The sequence below is a fragment of the Myotis lucifugus genome, unplaced genomic scaffold (assembly GCF_000147115.1).
Source record: "Myotis lucifugus unplaced genomic scaffold, Myoluc2.0 scaffold_99, whole genome shotgun sequence".
NCBI lineage: Eukaryota > Metazoa > Chordata > Mammalia > Chiroptera > Vespertilionidae > Myotis > Myotis lucifugus.
The window spans coordinates 496,165-513,763 of record NW_005871147.1 but is presented as its reverse complement, the minus strand read 5'-3'; the positions used below and the strand labels follow the sequence as shown (position 1 = coordinate 513,763).

The window sequence follows — 17,599 nt, the reverse complement described above, 5'->3', positions numbered from 1 at the left end:
GGCAATTGTGGGGCCACGGTGGGGCTCCCCGACCAATGGCATCACACCTGCCTTGGCTGGCCTGGTTCCAGTATGTGTCATAGTGTGGTCATCCAGATGGTCATTCTGCTGTTCAGCTGTTTGGTCGATTTGCATATTACACTTTTATATATGTAGATTGTCAGGTGGTTGTTTTTTTCTTTGTTTTGTGTGCTATTCTGCACTGCACATATGTAGTGGTATTTCAGTGTGGTTTTGATGATAATTTCCCAATAATGTTGAATAGCTTTTTACCATATACACTTATTGGTCACTTGGCTATCCTCTTGTAAATTCCTGTATAAATATTTTAGTTCATTTTTAAATTGGATTGTCTTTATTTTTTTATTAATTTATACAGATTCTTTATACATTCTAGATATGAGTTCTTTTTAAGGTATATGAATTAAAGATATCTTTTCCCACTCTATGGCTTGCTTTTTAACCACCTAATAGTGTCTTTAATGAGCAGAGCTTTTTGTATTAATAAACTTCCCTTTACCAATCTTTTCTTTTGTGGTTAGTGTCTTATATAAACATTCTCACCAATTGTAATATTTCTTTCCATTGAGGGAGGCAGTATAACGTACTAGTTGGGAGCATGGATTCTGGAGTAGGGGAACCTGGGCTACAACCATTTATAGGTTTTGTGACTTTGAGTAGATAACTTAATTTCTTTGTGCCTCAATTTTCTCATTTGTAAAATAAGGTAATAATACCTACTTCATAAAGTTGTTATGAAGATTAAGTTAATATTTGTGAAGTGTTCGGTGACTTGCACTATATATTAAATAAATGAAGCATATAGTATGTCATATTTTCCACATAGATTATAAACTTTTTAAAGTTAATGACTGTATCTCCTCCACGTTTTATTCTCATAGTACCTAGTATTAACATGTAAATATAAAGTATTTGGTAATTATCAGTATAACTTTCTAGAAAAAAAGTGAGATGAACCCCAGAATATCCAGAAGTCAGGAATCTATGCTGAGAAGAACTTGGAAAAGCTTAACTAGTTTATAGAAAGGGGAAAGAGTAATTAATGAGCAGTTACCTTTTTATTTTATCAAGAAACAAGCTTTTAATCATTCTTGGGAGAAAATCTATATAAATCTAAATATTTGTACCATAAAAATACCAATTCTCTTATTTCTGGTCTGTGGCAGAAAAATCTATTTTTGTTGCCTCTTGGAGAGAAAATAGGGAAGGGAAAATAGAGCCTGTTTTTCTACTCTGACATAAAGTCGATGAGAATTCTATATAGATTTTCCACAGATGGAACACTTGAGTTAAATAATAGCATACAACAACGTACATATAGTCCCTTCCTCTGACCCCCACCTTGTGACTTTAGTAGAGAAGTTAAGATAAATGTTAAACTGAATAATAACAATGTACATATCAATGTCTTGCCATTTGGAATGATTTCATATATAATACTAAATATTCTAAAAATTAAGAAGCTATTATATTTTGGCATCAAACTGTGACACTATAGCTAATGCTTGCTAAGCTGAAAGGATATATCTGACTTAAAACATTTTTTTTTGTAATGTCCTGTAGGATCTGTGCTACTGTGAATTGTTATACGGTTAGATAAAATGCATCTGAATGTAAAACAAAACCTGAAAAAATGTTGACATTGAATCAAGTTAATGTAAATAGGTATTTAGTTTAGGTAAATCATTCTGCATCACATTTAGAATAGGTCATCTTTAGTTCCCTTGTTTCTTTTTATGTGATGTCTATATATTCTTTATTTGGAAATAAATTTATCTTGATGGTGAGGCCAAGGAAGAACCTTATACTGACTTTGTTCAGCATCCCTCAGGGACAAGGTTTGAAAAAGAGTAATTTCTATAGCTGGTAACTACTGAAAAGTAGCCTAAATAGAAAGAGACTCTAAAAACTAATTGTATGGAAAGAATGTAGTAGTCTGGAAGCAGAGGATTAAAATGAATGCCAGAGATAAGGAATTTTAAGGGTCCTATTTTCAGGGCAAAAATGAACCTGAAAGGGGTTTATTTTTGGAGTGAAGAAAATGTTCTTGGATTAGAGAGTTGTGATGGTTGCATAACTTTACTAAAAGGCACTGAATTGTACACTTCAAGGTGATAGTTTATGGTATGTTAATTATATATACCAATATTGAAAAAATTATCTGACTGTGGGAGAAATGGTAAGCCAGGTCTCTCTAGCATGGGGTAGGAACCCAGTCAGGATAAGTAGAGCATCTGTGTGCAGGGTGGCAATGAGCAACAGTGAAATTTGTTACATGTAGGGGGACTAGATGAAGTAACTAAGGATAGTGAGAGCCAGATTTGTCATTATTGGGGAACAGAGTTACAGCTTTGGAAAGGAGAAAAACTATAATTAACTGTATGGTATTTAATTGGAATTAGAGCATCACTGTGAATTTTCGGAGGGGTTGTATAAACAAACATGTATGTTTATGTATGCATACATATAGTATGTATGTGTATGAATATACTGACTTACTCAGTCCACTGAGTGGACTTGGAGGACAATGACATCCTAATAGCAATGAACATACCTGATATTCTAAATACCTTTCTTCACTAAAAAGAACCAGGGCTTGGGAAAAAGACTCATTCCAGGCAGGGACAGTACAAGATGAGCCTGGAACATCTTGTGCCAAAAAGCAAAGAAGTGCTCAGAAAATGACAGGGATATGACAAAAGGTTACAGGGGCCAAATTGAAAGAGCTTACCCTGGCCAAATCTGGGGCAATCTGAGCAACAAAATAAATAATGGTAGTAACAGATTATAACCTCATTAAATAAGATAGGAATCTTTGAGTTTGGATGGATGGATGGATGGATGGATGGATGGATAAAAGAAAGTACACCACAGAAAGAGTAATTAATTTAGAAAAATAATTCTTTGGCAAGCATGGTGATAATTAATTTAACCAAGAAAATTAATGGTTGCTAAAAGTAAGAGGCAAAATTTGTTGAGGAGAGATTCAGACTGATACTTGTACAACAGTGTCTATACCAGCCGTGGGCAAACTACGGCCCGCGGGCCGGATCCAGCCCGTTTGAAATGAATAAAACTAAAAAAAAAAAAAAGACCGTACCCTTTTATGTAATGATGTTTACTTTGAATTTATATTAGTTCACACAAACACTCCATCCATGCTTTTGTTCCAGCCCTCCGGTCCAGTTTAAGAACCCATTTTGGCCCTCGAGTCAAAAAGTTTGCCCACCCCTGGTCTATACTATCATCATTATTCATAAGATAGTATATTTTGAAACAACCCAAGTGTCCAACATCAGATGAATAGGTAAACTAAATGTGTTATATACACACAATGGAATATTATTCAGTCATAAAAAGGGGTGAAATATAAAAAGTGAAATTCTGATACATGCTAAAACATGAATAAACCTTGAAAACATTACGCAAAGTGAAATAAGCTAGATGTAAAAGTACTAATACTGTTTAATTGTATTCATATGAGATACCTAGAATAGGCAAATTCACAGAGACAGAAAGTAGAAGAGAGGATACTAGGTACTAGTAAGGGGAGAAATTGGGAGTTATTATTTAATGGGTACAGAGTTTCTTTGGCGGAAGATTAAAAAATTCTGGAAATGGACAGTGGAAAAAGTTGCACAACATTATCAAAGTACTTAATGCCACTGAATTTTATACTTAAACAGTTAAAATGACAAATGTGTTTATCACAAAAATATATATTTTTTTTAATTTGGGAGTTTGTTGAAGAAGGGAATATTTACATAGTCTCAAAGTATCCCCCTGAAAAATAGTTATTCACTACAAAGAGAAAAAGTGTAATTTTAGAGTAGAGAAATCTGACAGACACTACCATAACCAAGCAATCAAAGTTAACACAGCAGTGCTTTTGTCAAATCATGAGGTAACATAAGATAAACTCAAATTGAGGGGCATTGTGCAAAACAACTGGCCTGTAATCTTCAAAAGTGTCAAGGTCATGAAAGTTAAGACTAAGAAACTATTCCAGATCAAAAGGAAGAAAAGAACTGAAAACTAAATGCATTGATTAATCCTAAATTGTTGGCTCCTTTTGCTAGAAAGGACATTACTGGGACAAATGTGAAAATTTAAATGGTGTCTGTGCATGAGATCATAATAATGTAAAATGTTAGTTTCCTGATTTCTGTGCTGGTACTGTAGTTATGTAAGAGAATGTCTTTGTTTATAGGAAATACATAGTATCTGGGGATGATGGGACATCATGTCAGTACTTTCAAATGGTTAAGGAAAAAATATTCTTTGTATTATCTTGAAACTTTTTTTGTAAGTTTGAACTGATTTAATTTAAAAATTAAGAATAGTTATACAAACTCTAAAGAAAAAAAAAAAAGCCTGAATAAGGGTGGTGATTATGGCCAGGAACTAGATCCCATGACGAGGACTGTATTAGAAGGCTAACTGCCAAAGAAATGGGAAACTTTTTCTATTCAGAAAGTTACAAAAACATTCTCTCAAAGTCATTTTAAGTAAATAAATAGAGGATAATCTGAGTAGAGTATATCAGTTATAATATGTAAATGTGGGAAAATCAGGTTCTTAGACAGGGACCCTGTTATTTTGGATTTACAATGTGAAAACAAAGGAAATGACCAAGCTAAATGTAATAATAGTTGTAGAAATAGGCCATTTTATTTTGATAGATTCATGTTTCGATGTCTTCCTGTTTTAGGTGATGCTGAACAGGAACTTGGTCCCCCTCCATCTGTAGATGAGGCAGCAAACACACTCATGACTCGTCTGGGTTTCCTCCTTGGAGAGAAAGTCACAGAAGTTCAGCCAGGTGACCAATACAACATGGAAGTAGAAGATGAAAATCAGGTAAACTGCTTGTCACTAATTCTGTGAAACATGGGCTGAATCAACCTGTTATACTAGGAAAGGGCAAATTTCACAGGTGTGTGTGTGTGTGTGTGTGTTGAAAGGAATAATCCCAATTGTTGAATGCTTTTTGAGGCCTGAAGATATAACTTAATTTTCCATAATCACTCTATCTGTTCTGTTTATAAAACAACTTTAAGTTTCATTTTTAACTTTCAAAAGTCATATTAAGGTTTTGATTCATTTATTGGATGAATGAGAAAAAGAATGGGTAAATAAGCCAATAAGTAAAATTTATATATATAAATATATTTAAGCTTCCTTACAACCCAATGTAGTAGAGTCCATTTATATTAACTTTTAGATATTAAAAAAATGGAAACACACTGTCAGAAAGTGGTATAGTAATATTTAAATCCAGGCAGTCTGTTAAGAACCATACTATTCCAGTGTAATATGAAATAATAACACCTGACAGGATTGTTGTTAGGATCAAGTTAAATCATAAATATTAAAATACTTTGTAAGCTATAAAATGCCATATAAATAAAGGGTATAAAATAATATGCAATATAATTAATATATAAATATATAAGCTATATGTATATGTAAAAAAATAAGCTACTTCATAGCTTTCATACTTTCATTTTCAAATTTCTTAAATGAGGGAAATAATATGTCTTATACTTAGTTAATAAAGGAGTAAATGAAATAATATATTAAAATTTTTAAAAACTGTATAGCATTAAACAAAGGTAAAGTATATATATAAAAGCCTAAGTGACTGGCCAACTGGCCGACCAGCCGACCGGCCGGTAGCTATGACATGCACTGACCACCAGGGGCAGACGCTCAACACAGGAGCAGAAACCACAGGCATGGAAACATGGAACAAACTGATGAATCTCAGAGGGAAGGGGGGAAGGGGGAGGGCGGGAAGAGATTAAACAAAGATCTTATATGCATACTAGAGGCCTGGTGCATGGATTCCAGTGGGGAATTTAATACAAGGGATTGCATCTAGAAATATTTTAGGGTGAGTCAAAGAGCTTTAATATTCTCATATCTAGTAATCAATACCTTTTCCAATCAAATATTAAATGTAAATCTTCATTTAGCAGAGAGAATATGAAGACTATTTAAAGAAGTTGAAAAGCTTCTTTTAAAATTAAGAATTAAAGATGTGAAATTTATCATCAGTTTTCTTTCATGTGATTTTGTCACAACACACATTTTGAAAAGGATAGAATTTCTTTAGTGTTTGAAAAAAATAGTACTTTTATTCATTATGTTAGTAATTTATTTGAGTAGAAAGAGCTAAAGAAAAGTGAATTATTATTAAATTCAGTAAATCAGAATATATTACCACTAATCTTTTTTGTGATTATTTTTATTCCTTCCCATCAGAAACTTAAAAAGGAGGTAACTTCAGGTGTAAGAATTACTCAGGATACAAAGAGATCTTAGTAATCAGTTTCTACAGAAAAATTAAGTTTTTAATTAAATTAATATTGTTTGATCTATTTTATTAGACTAACTTTTAGATTAAAGCATTTTCCCTGCATTCATTTATTGTTTCTGGGCAGCCACCTATGTTTCCAAAACACAATTATTTGCATTATGAACCTTTTTTTAAATTTTTTCTCATTTGGAGATTTGTTTTTTCTATCCAAAGAAAAATTATGAACAAGATAAAGTTCCAAGCTTTCAGAAGTTTTATTGATTGGAAACAGCAAGATCAACTTGTGCTTAATTTTAAAATGCTTTCCATTAATTCATGTTAATGATAAAGAATACTTGTTACTGGAAATTTCCTAGGCAGAAAAACTGGCCACAGTCTCTGCTCATTTTAAGTTTAAGTATCACCTTAATTGTAGAATGCAGAATATCTTATCCTGGAAGGCAAAAACAAATAGAACCGCAGAAAATGTACAAGCTGCATGCAGATTTTCTTCTTCTTCTCATCAAAGATTATGTTTTACCATAAGATGATATTTTACTTTAACAGCTGATCAGTTTATCTTATTTTTCATTCCGATTTTTCAGACCTCAGCAATCACCCAGCGGATAAGCCCCTGTTCCACTTTGACTAGCAGCACTGCCTCTCCACCAGCTAGTAGCCCCTGCTCCACCCTCCCACCAGTCAGTACAAATGCAACAGCCAAGGACTGCAACTATGGGGCTGTCACTAGTCCAACTTCCACCCTCGAAAGCAGAGATAGTGGCATCATTGGTGAGTTGGTTTCTTTGTTAATCATTTTATGTATTTTTTTTAAATAATTACACAAGCTTACAGTTTTCTTTTTTCTTTTTTTCTTTTTTTTAAATATATTTTATTGATTTTTTACAGAGAGGAAGGGAGTAGCCCCTGCTCCACCCTCCCACCAGTCAGTACAAATGCCACAGCCAAGGACTGCAACACTGGGGATGTGCCCACAACCCAGGTACAAGCCCTCGACCGGAATCGAACCTGGGACCCTCCAGTCCGTTGTTAATCATTTTATGTATTTTTTTTAAATAATTACACAAGCTTACAGTTTTCAAAAAAGCTGATATTTGTTATTCTTAACAAAACTCTCAACAAATTGAATCCAGGAATATATAAAAAGGATAATAGGGACAATATATAAAAAGGATAACTCATGACTAAGTGGAAGTGGGGGCCACTGGTATTTTGAGAAGCCTGACGGTGACTGCCCACTCTGATGGAGTTGAAAGGGAGATGTTGCCATGGCACTGGGCTCCCTAATATCAGTGGGGATATGGAGACTGGTTGGCAGCACTTAATTCTCAGATGCACGGAGGACATAGTTTGATAAAGAGCTGCAAGGCAGGAAGGCAAGCAGGGTGTCTGTCTTTGTAATTCACCTTCTTTCCTTGTTACAGTGAAGTCCAGAACTCCATTTAAATTTCCAAAGAGAAAACTTCACTGAAAAGAAACATAGAAATTACCTCATGAACTTAAGTCTCTTCTTTTAACAATAGGAATATTTAAAATGAAAGAAGAGAATATGAACTAACATTTAAAAACTCTCCTGGGATGATATTCTTGTTTTATAATTATTGCTGAGATTTTTATAATCTAGATTTTAATGTATTTGAGCCCTTCCATATCTAAGGTTGATGGAAATTTTCCTGTTTATAATTCCTGTTTATAATTAGTGATAAGACTCAATAAAGTTCTAGAAGCCTTTTAGGTTTTTGTTTGATTTCATTAAGGGACTAGATAGGATTAGAGCTACAGTTCAAGGTACAAACAAAAAGGCCCTGTATTGCCTCCTTATTAGGAGAGATCCTTTCTCTATTAGCTTCTTCTTAGGGACTGTTTTTTTTTTTCTAATTCTTTGTTACATATAAAGGACCAGGAAATAAATTTAAATGCGGGAAAATATAAGATAAAAAGAGTATAAACATATAGACCTCTGGAGCACTCCAGTAATTCATGAAAATTATATAAATTTCCTTTTGATGAAATTTTGAACATTTTAGCATCGATAGGCCTTCCTTGTTTGTCCTTTAGCACTGATGTAGGAGTTTGTTTATTTAAATAGAGTTGTTAAGGTAAAAATAAGAGAGATAAGAGAAAATATGTGAGAGATATACTGTGGTTTCAATTATCTAAACTTCATGGTGGAAATGAAAAGATCATCAGTAACTTTTAAAAAATAATGTAACTAATATTCTTACTATCTAGTCTTGAATTTGGATAGTACTAACAGATTAATCTCCAGGGTTGTTGTTGTTGTTGTTTTTAAACAATTCATTTTACTCTTTTTTTCTAGCTACGTTGACAAGCTATTCTGAAAATGTAGAACGCACAAAATATGTTGGGGAAAGCAGTAAAGAATTAGGATCTGGAGGAAATCTAAAACCTTGGCAATCTCAAAAAGCCAGCATGGATTCCTGTTTATACCGAGTAGATGAAAATATGACAGCTTCCACCTATAGTCTGAATAAGATCCCAGAGAGGAATTTGGAAACAGTTTTATCGCAATCAGTACAGTCTATTCCTCTGTATCTTATGCCACGACCAAATTCAGTAGCAGGTAAGGTTTTCAAAATAATGACCATTTTACCGGCATATATATATTGAAATGAAAATAAATTATCTTACAGTATTTAAATTTCTCATTCATCTTCTTTGATTAAGCTGCTCTTTTGTGTTTGGGTAATATACATGTGTATATCTTTTTTAACTTGGGGGGAGGCTTGTGTTCCTCAAGAGGTTGATTGTTTAGTTCTCCCCAAAATACATAAAAACACACACAAAATCAGAAAAAGAATCTTATAAAGTACATTGTTGAACTTCTAAAAATCATTTTTCTCACAGATGTCTTTGAAGGGATTTCAGTTTGAGGTTTTAAAGTTTTAAAAAACATTAAATTAAATTGAAGTATATTTCTAGAGTTTATATTATCAGAAATCATCCTCTAGCTTAAGGGAGTGGCAGAGAGGCAAGAATTCCATTTCCATATTCTAAGAGCTCACTGTTTCCACAATATCTGGCTATCTTATTATAAAAGAATTACCAGATGCCTACATTGCTAAAGAATAACTAATAAATACCACTAGCAGCCTCAGTCATAAAGAAATGGTTCCGAAGTTTAAATGGCTGGAATATAGAGCCATTATTCTTAAGCAGCTATTTAGAATTGATGTCTAAGGATATTTTTTCTACACCTAAGTTACTATTTAATAATTCAGACCAGGAACTTTTGCAGAATAATTGGGAATTCTGGCATTTTAAAAATGTGTCATCATTTGAACGTTGTTCATACTATAAAATCACAGTCTGTCTTTTTCACTTCCCTGATGAATGATTGGATAGGATTATTTTACTGATACAAGATAATAAACTACTTACTGTAGTCAAGTTCTCTTAGTTCCCAGATATAATTATTTATGCAGGTGTTAGTGTAATGCTTCTTGCCTTTCCCAGTTCTTTTTCATTTTCATACCTTTTCTAAACCATCACTCTTTGTTCCAACCTCTGCAAGACCATCAGCATCTGTCATCATGTGGTTATGCGGACAATGCCTCACCTGGCAGAACAGTAATTCAGAAGATTTTATTACTAACTTTTCAAGATTATTTGCTTTAATATGGTGATAGAATATTTTCTCTCCTAGGCCTTTTTTAAATATGTTGATCCTTACCCATGATGTCATATTAGAATCCTAGCATGCTATAACTTATGAGAAAGACATTGTGAGGTGAAAAGCCCAATAGTATTTATACAAATAAAAGTATATGTACCCAAATGAAAGCATAAAGACATACACAAATGTTTATAGCAAATCTCTTTGTAATAGCCAAAAATTGTGAACAATGTCTATCAACAGGTGAATGGATAAACTAATTATAGTATATCTTTGCAATGGATACTACCCAGCAACAAAAAGAAATGAACTATTTATTTGTTTGTTTGTTTGGGGGCGGGGGGAATTTTTGTTGTTGTTGTTGTTGTTTTTTAGAGAGAGCAGAAGGAAAGGGGAGAGACAGAGAGAAAGAAGCATCACTGTGAGAGAGACACACATCAGTTGGTTGCCTCCCACAGGTGCCCTTGTCTGGAATCGAACCCTTCAATCCACAGGCTGACGCTCTATCCACTGAGCCAAACTGGCTAGGGCAGAAATGAACTATTGATACTATAACAACTAATGAATCTCAAAATAATTATGTTTCGTGAAAGAAGCCAGATAGTTTTTAAAGTACATAGTATATGATTCCATTTACATAAAAATCCTAGGAAATTTCTAAGTAATATCTGCAAAATATCAGATCCTTCACGGTTCTTGACAATGAGTTACTAATATACCCATACCCACAAAATGAAAAGGAATGGCAGTACCATTGATAGTGAGGATGTAATGCAATTGAAATTGTCATACATTGCTGGTGGGAGTATATTAATAAATTGATACTACCACTTTAAAAAGCTGCTTGGCAAGATTAATTAAAGACATATAAAGCTATATATGCATGTTACCTAAAATCTAGCAATTTTACTCCTCTATGGGATTCCCATCAAAAATAAGTTCTGATGTTCACCAAAAGACCAATAATAAGGATGTTTGTGTCTGTTTTATTCTTAATTCCCAAAAGTTGAAAATTCAACTGTTCGTCAATAGTAGACTGGAAAATAAATTGTATACAACAATGAAAAAGAAGGTACTACTGTTACAGACAACATTATGGAATGTATGAAGTATGTATATATATATAAAGTTCAGAAAAACAGACAAAACTATGGCACTTCTATAGTGATAGAACTAAAGTAGTGGTTACCTTTGATGGGAATATCAATTAAAGGAGCCTTCTACTTGTATATTTTGATCTGAATGGTGGTTGCATGGGTGTGTCTGTGACATGTGTGTGTGTATAAAAAATGTATTGAGCTATACACATAAGATTTACATAATTTATGTAAATCATACCTCAATTCAATATATATATGTGTATATATATTATATTTAAACTTCTTTCTAGAAGGATTTTCCCTTGGTTTTGGTTTAGAAATAGCAGTCTTAGGCAGCATAACTAGAACTTTGAAGAAATACCTGTTTTTAGTGTATATTAACCTAATAACTTCAATAAATTAATACTTTACTTATTCATTTGTTGAAGTTGTTTTGTTGAAGTTGTTAGGTACTCAAACTGGCCAGAAATTATTCCAATTTCCACCTTAGTTCAGTGGTAGCAGCAGTTTCTGTGAAATTTATTCTTTTTAAAATCCAGTATATTTAGCTATATTTTACACATAAAATTCACCCATATTGAGTAATTCACCTAACTCAGTAATTTTTCATATATTTACCAAGTTATGCAGCCTTCATCATGAATCAGTTTTAAAACATTTTTATTATCCCAGTAAGACTTGTCATGTCTATTTAATGTTAATTTCATTCCCATCCCAAACTCCAGGCAACTACTAATCTACTTTCTATCTCTTTAGATTTACCTTTTCTGGACATTTTACAGTGGGGCCTTGACTTACGAGTTTAATTCGTTCCGTGACGGAGCTCATAACTTAAATTACTCGTATGTCAAATCAATTTTCATATTAAAGTGAACGAGTGAGACACATGATGCTGGGCTGATGTTGTGGCGTTCACTGTGACGTTCGCTGCGCCAACTAGCGGTGGGGTATCTGAAGCTGGCTCATAACCCGAATTTTAGCTCGTAACTCAAAGCAAAAAATCAGCTGAGAGAGGGCTGTATCTCGAAAAACTCGTTAGTCGGGACACTCGTAAGTCAAGGCCCCACTGTATATAAGTGGAGTCATACAATATGTGGTCTCTTACGTCTGTTAAAATGTTTTTGAGGTTCATCCATGTATCAGAAGTTTGTTCCTTTTTATTGCAAATAGTATTCAGCTGTTACAGCTATTACTACATTTTATCTATCCATTCACCAGTTGAACACTTAGGTTTTTACAATTTTTGATTATTGTGAATAGTGCTGCTATAAACATTCATGTGTAATTCTTTGGGTGGACATATGTTCTTATTTCTCTTGGATAGATGCCTATGATGTATCATAGAGTAAATTTATGTTTAACTTTTTAAGAAACTGCCAAACTGTTTTCCAAAGTGGCTGCACCATTTTACATTTCCACCCACAGTATGGGGATTCCTGTTTTTCCACCTCTTCTCTACCATTTGTTACTGTCTTATCCCTTATAATAGCTTTTTGATTGGGTATGAAATGTTATCTTGTGGTTTTAATTTTCATTTTCTAATGACTAATGATGCTGAGCACATTTTATGTATTTATTAGCTATCATATATCTTCTTTAGTGAAATAGCTACTCAAACCTTTGCACATTTTTTATTGAGTTGTCTTCTTATTTATATAATAATTTGTTGTAAATTCTGGATAAAAATTTTTATCAGATGTTTTTGCAAAATTTTTTCTGTTGCTTATTTTTTCATTTCTTACTGATATATTTTTGGATCACGGAAATTTTACTGTGCTTTTATGAACTGTGTTTCTGCTATCATTGTTTCTTTATCTTTTTAATAGAAAGTATGCTGATTATATCAAGTATTATGAAACAGTGATTTTTTTTTCTTTGCTATTGGAGTTTGTTTTAATTCAAGTATTGGAAAATACTTCTTGTGCATACTTAAATTATTTTCTTCCCTCTTTTTTTCCCTTTCCTTTCCCCCCTACATTAAAAAAAAAAAAAGAGTGGGGGGAATAATATTAGCCCAAATTATTACTCCTACAGACCTTTTTTTTTTTTTTCACCAATCACAATGGTCATCCTATAACACTGGCCTTTCTGACTAAAAGAGATATTCATATTCTAAGTAGCACTGATCATGCTTCTCCAAAGGAAAGGAAGGGTAAAAGCTAAATGTACCATCAGAAGGCAGTTAGTTCTGTCCTGGAGAATAGGAGTTTATACTGTCAGAGTAGCACGTATTGACTATGCTGAACCTTCACCAGATAATTATTTCTTGTCAGTGTTGAATGTAATACAAACAGACCTATTGCCTGCAAGGCAAGTCATAAGTCAGGGAATAGTTTGTATTGGGTTTTCTGTGACTGAAAATCATGGTTTCGGTGTCCTCACAAAGGGGCAGAAAAATGACTCAGTTCTTTTTAAAATTGAATGGATGGGTTGAAAATGTTTCCTGAATGCAGAGAAATAAAATTAATTGCATATGGAATTACTCTGCTAACTGTGTAATGTATATAAATATTTGATAAGACCACCATCTCTGGTAGCTTAAATGATTAGATATCTAAATCATCTTTTAAAATAAATTTTCTTAGCTCACAAGGGTCCTCTCTTCTCATTTTAGCTCTAGATATACATATTTTCCTTTACTTTCCAGTGTGTACACAGAAGTGGTTTCCCCAAACTGTGGGAAGATCAAATACTCAAATCTCCTTGGTTAACAGAAATAATTAAGGATCTTAACTATGATATGAGCTTGAAATAGAGAAGGTAAATTGTTCTAAGCATATGCACAGCAGGGAAGGAGGGGTATGTGATGAAATGCCAATAATAAAAGGCCGTATTCAAATCCAGCTTTTAAATTTCTCTTTAAAAAAACTTTATCTTAGTGTGAGTAATATATTTATTTTAGAGGCTAAATAATGATGAATAATGATGTGAAAATACCATTTGCGTCACTTTAAAAAGAAAAAACACACCTAGAGGAGTAGTTGTTTAAAGGATCCTTGCTGTGTTGCATACTGCTCTCCACTGGGGGAAGAGAAGCACCCTCTTTTTGCCTGAGTTTGTTGGCACATGGAGCAGGACCAGGAAATTGTCAAGGAATTATTTACAATCCTTGAGGCTGCTGCTGGATTGAACTCTAAAAACTAAAACTTTGTATTATTCCCTAAGTCCCTTGATTTTAAAAAGCATGGAAAGAACACGTGGCTTTCATAACACTTTGGCTTTTATAATACTTTTGCTTGCAGGGAATGGAGTCAGCGTATATTCAGCAAATATTTATGTTGATGTATTTCTTTTTAAATTTTTCTGAGCTTTTAACTCAAAAATAGAAAAAGTCTATATAATGAAATTTTAAAAGCAATCATGTACTTTTTATTAACTATTACTAGTAAAACAAGTCTGGTTATTATAAGTATAAATATATTGGTCTATTAGATTTAACTGTATACTTTTAGAAACATAAAGACTCAAACAGGTAAAATCTTATAGTTAGACATACCAATTAAAAGCTCCACATACCACATATGAAGGAAGTACTCTTTACTGAAAACAAGAGCTTTTAACTAAAATGACGGTCATTAAAGATGAGTTTTGGCAGTAGTAAAGCTTGTGTTTTTTCTGGGTTAACTCAGTTTTCCAAATATAAATTTAGTTATATACCTTTAAATTAAAAGTCTTAAGTATGAGAAAATGAAAACTATGTGTTTTATTGTTTTCAAAATGTAAATCACTATTCCATATTTATTTTTAAGCCTGTTGTATTAGAAGAAAATAGAGAACCCTTGTGGACTTGCGGTTGCATGGCAGAAATTATCAGAGAATAGGCTGTCTATGGTCATACATGATGTCTTAAAATGAAATTGGCAATGAATTGGAGGGCTGTGGGAAGCAGGAAATGTTCACTTGCAACAGCTGTCCTCCATGCTTTGTGTGAAAATGAGGAGTCTATCAGGGAAACATACAGACAGCAGAAGTCAGTTAAAATATAAACTTTCACCATCTACTTGTTAATGTTTGGAGCTGCACATTTTCCTAAGAACAGGATCTTAAGAATCAGGTAAATGCAAAAATGGGACTCCTGAGGGATTTAAATGAATCGAATCAGGAACTGTAATGAGGACTTTACAAAAAATCCAGATGGGCTTTTCAGGCCTTAAAACATTGGCTTAATGAATCTAAAGGTGTAAGGACCCAGAGTGGCTTCTTGCCCAGGCTGTTGCAGACAAAGTGTCTTTCCAGGCTCCTTTCTCAGACCAGCCAGAATGACAATTGTGCTGCTAAAATCTATTTGCAGTAGTGGCAACTGCTATAAGAATAAATAATTCAAACTGGTTTCAAATTCAATATAGAGTTGTCTCTGGAATGTTTTGTACTAAATGTTGTCTCTGGATTTTTTTTTCTGCCCACTTGTGTATTAAATTATTTTGAATTCTAAAAAGTATGTCAGTTAAATGTTCTATAAGTGAGTCAGCTGTTCCGATCTAATGAAATCTCAAAAATAATATGCTCCCTTTTTTTACTTCCTCTTCCTTCTCTGAAAACAGAGAAGGCTTTTTATTGACAGATTTTATGTGTTTACTTTTTAAAGCATTTTATTTTTATATGAAAGGTTTATTACAGATTTGTTTTTTCCTATTTCTTTATTTCCCTTAAACTTACCAAATTATCTCTTCTAAACACATTTGGAAAGTGTTCTTTAAGTGTTATAGTATTAATTTAACTTGGCAGGATTATCATAAAATATTTGCCTATACAATTTTACAGTAAGAGTAGCATCATGAGATGGGAATGTATATGTCTATATAGATCTATCATCGGTGTTTGTGTGGGATGGTGTTGTACAAGGTGTTGTTGTTATGGCCACCTCCTTCATCTTTAGCTTTCAAATAACTGGATAAGACAAATCCTGATTTGTTACTCATTGATTATTTAAATGTAGCCAAAACACGAAGTATATGTTAAATATAATTGTTTAGTCATTAAACAAGCATTTATTGAGCATTATTTTAACTTCTAAAAAGTATGTCAAAATACTAAGGATAAGGATAGAGCCAGTCAGATTTCTGTACCTAAGTAGGACTAGTCTGGAATTGGTTCTATATTGAGCATTATATGCAGGGCACTCTGATTTACTCTAAACAGGCATTATTTAAAGCACTTAAGAATCCTTAATAAGCAAAACAAAGATCGCCACCTTCATGGAGCTTACATTCTAGCCAGGGAAAGTAAAATAAACATCCTATATAATAAAAGAGAAACATGTAAATTGGCCATCCCTCTGCTATGCTCACCAGCCAATCAAGAGTGAGTATGTAAATTAACCCGACAAAGATGGCAGGTTAATTTGCATACATAGGTGCCAGGCAGAAGAGAGCAGAGCAGGAGAGCCGGCAGAGAGTGGAGCGGCTTGGGGAACTTGGCTCCCCAAGCCACCAGACGGAGAGCAGAGAGGGAGAGCTGGTGGCTTGGAGGATTTGGCAGAGTGGGAGGCCGTGGGACAGAGGCAAAGCAGGAAGGGAAAACCAAGAGCACAGGGAGCACCAGGATTTCTGGGAATAGTAGTTCTGGTGGCAGCTCCAGGACCAGAAGTGGAAGCCCAGAGTGCGGGGAGCACCAGGAATGCTGGGAATCATAGTCCTGGTGGCAGACAGATCTCCTAGACACTAGAGCAGCGGTTCTCAACCTGTTGGTTGCAACCCCTTTGGGGGTCGAATGACCCTTTCACAGGGGTCGCCTAAGACCATTGGAAAACACATATATAATTACATGTTGTTTTTGTGGTTAATCACTATGCTTTAATTATGTTCAACTTGTAACAATGAAATTGGGGGTCACCACAACATGAGGAACTGTATTAAAGGGTCACGGCATTAGGAAGGTTGAGAACCACTGCACTAGAGCAAAGTGAGTCTGGAGCAAGTTACTGTTGCGGTGGGGGTGGAGACTAGAGGCCCGATGCATGAAATTCATGCATGGGTAGGGTTCCTAGGCCTGGCTGGCAATCAGGGCCGATCTGTGGGCAACCGGCAGGGCGATCAGGGGGCCCCGCTGGCATCCGCCTTGGCTGGCCTGGCGCCTACAGGCTGGGGGCAGCTCCTGCGTTGAGTGTCTGCCCCCTGTGCTCAGTGCACATCATAGCGACCGGTTGTTCCACTTGTCGTTCTGCTGTTCAGTTGATTTGCATATTAGGCTTTTATTACATAGGATTGTTGGAGCCAAGCATATTACCATAGTGATGTCTGTTAAGCATTAAGCAGAGTAATGAGGAGGATAAGGATAGAGCCAGTCAGATTTCTAAATCTAAGTAGGACTAGTCTGGAATTCGGTTTTGTATTGAGCATTACATACTGGGCACTCTGATTTACTCTAAAGGGATAATGTTATCAGAGATGAATCAGATGTTGCCGCCTTGTCCTCAAGAACCTTCTATAATTTTTTTTATCCTCACCCAAGGATATGTTTTTATTAATTGTCAGAGAAGCATTGATGTGAGAGAGAGAGACCGATAGGTTGCTACTCGCA

At 34.3% G+C, this 17,599-nt stretch overlaps 1 protein-coding gene across 1 annotated transcript in view; it reads left to right on the top strand.

Moving 5' to 3' along the window:
* TANC2 (tetratricopeptide repeat, ankyrin repeat and coiled-coil containing 2) overlaps positions 1–17,599 on the top strand; it is a 250,044-nt gene that overhangs the window by 135,206 nt on the left and 97,239 nt on the right. Inside the window, exons 6-8 of the mRNA XM_014458693.2 lie at positions 4,733–4,881; positions 6,928–7,114; positions 8,664–8,927. Of these exons, the coding sequence (XP_014314179.1) occupies positions 4,733–4,881; positions 6,928–7,114; positions 8,664–8,927 (600 nt within the window). The remainder of the gene's footprint in view (positions 1–4,732; positions 4,882–6,927; positions 7,115–8,663; positions 8,928–17,599) is intronic.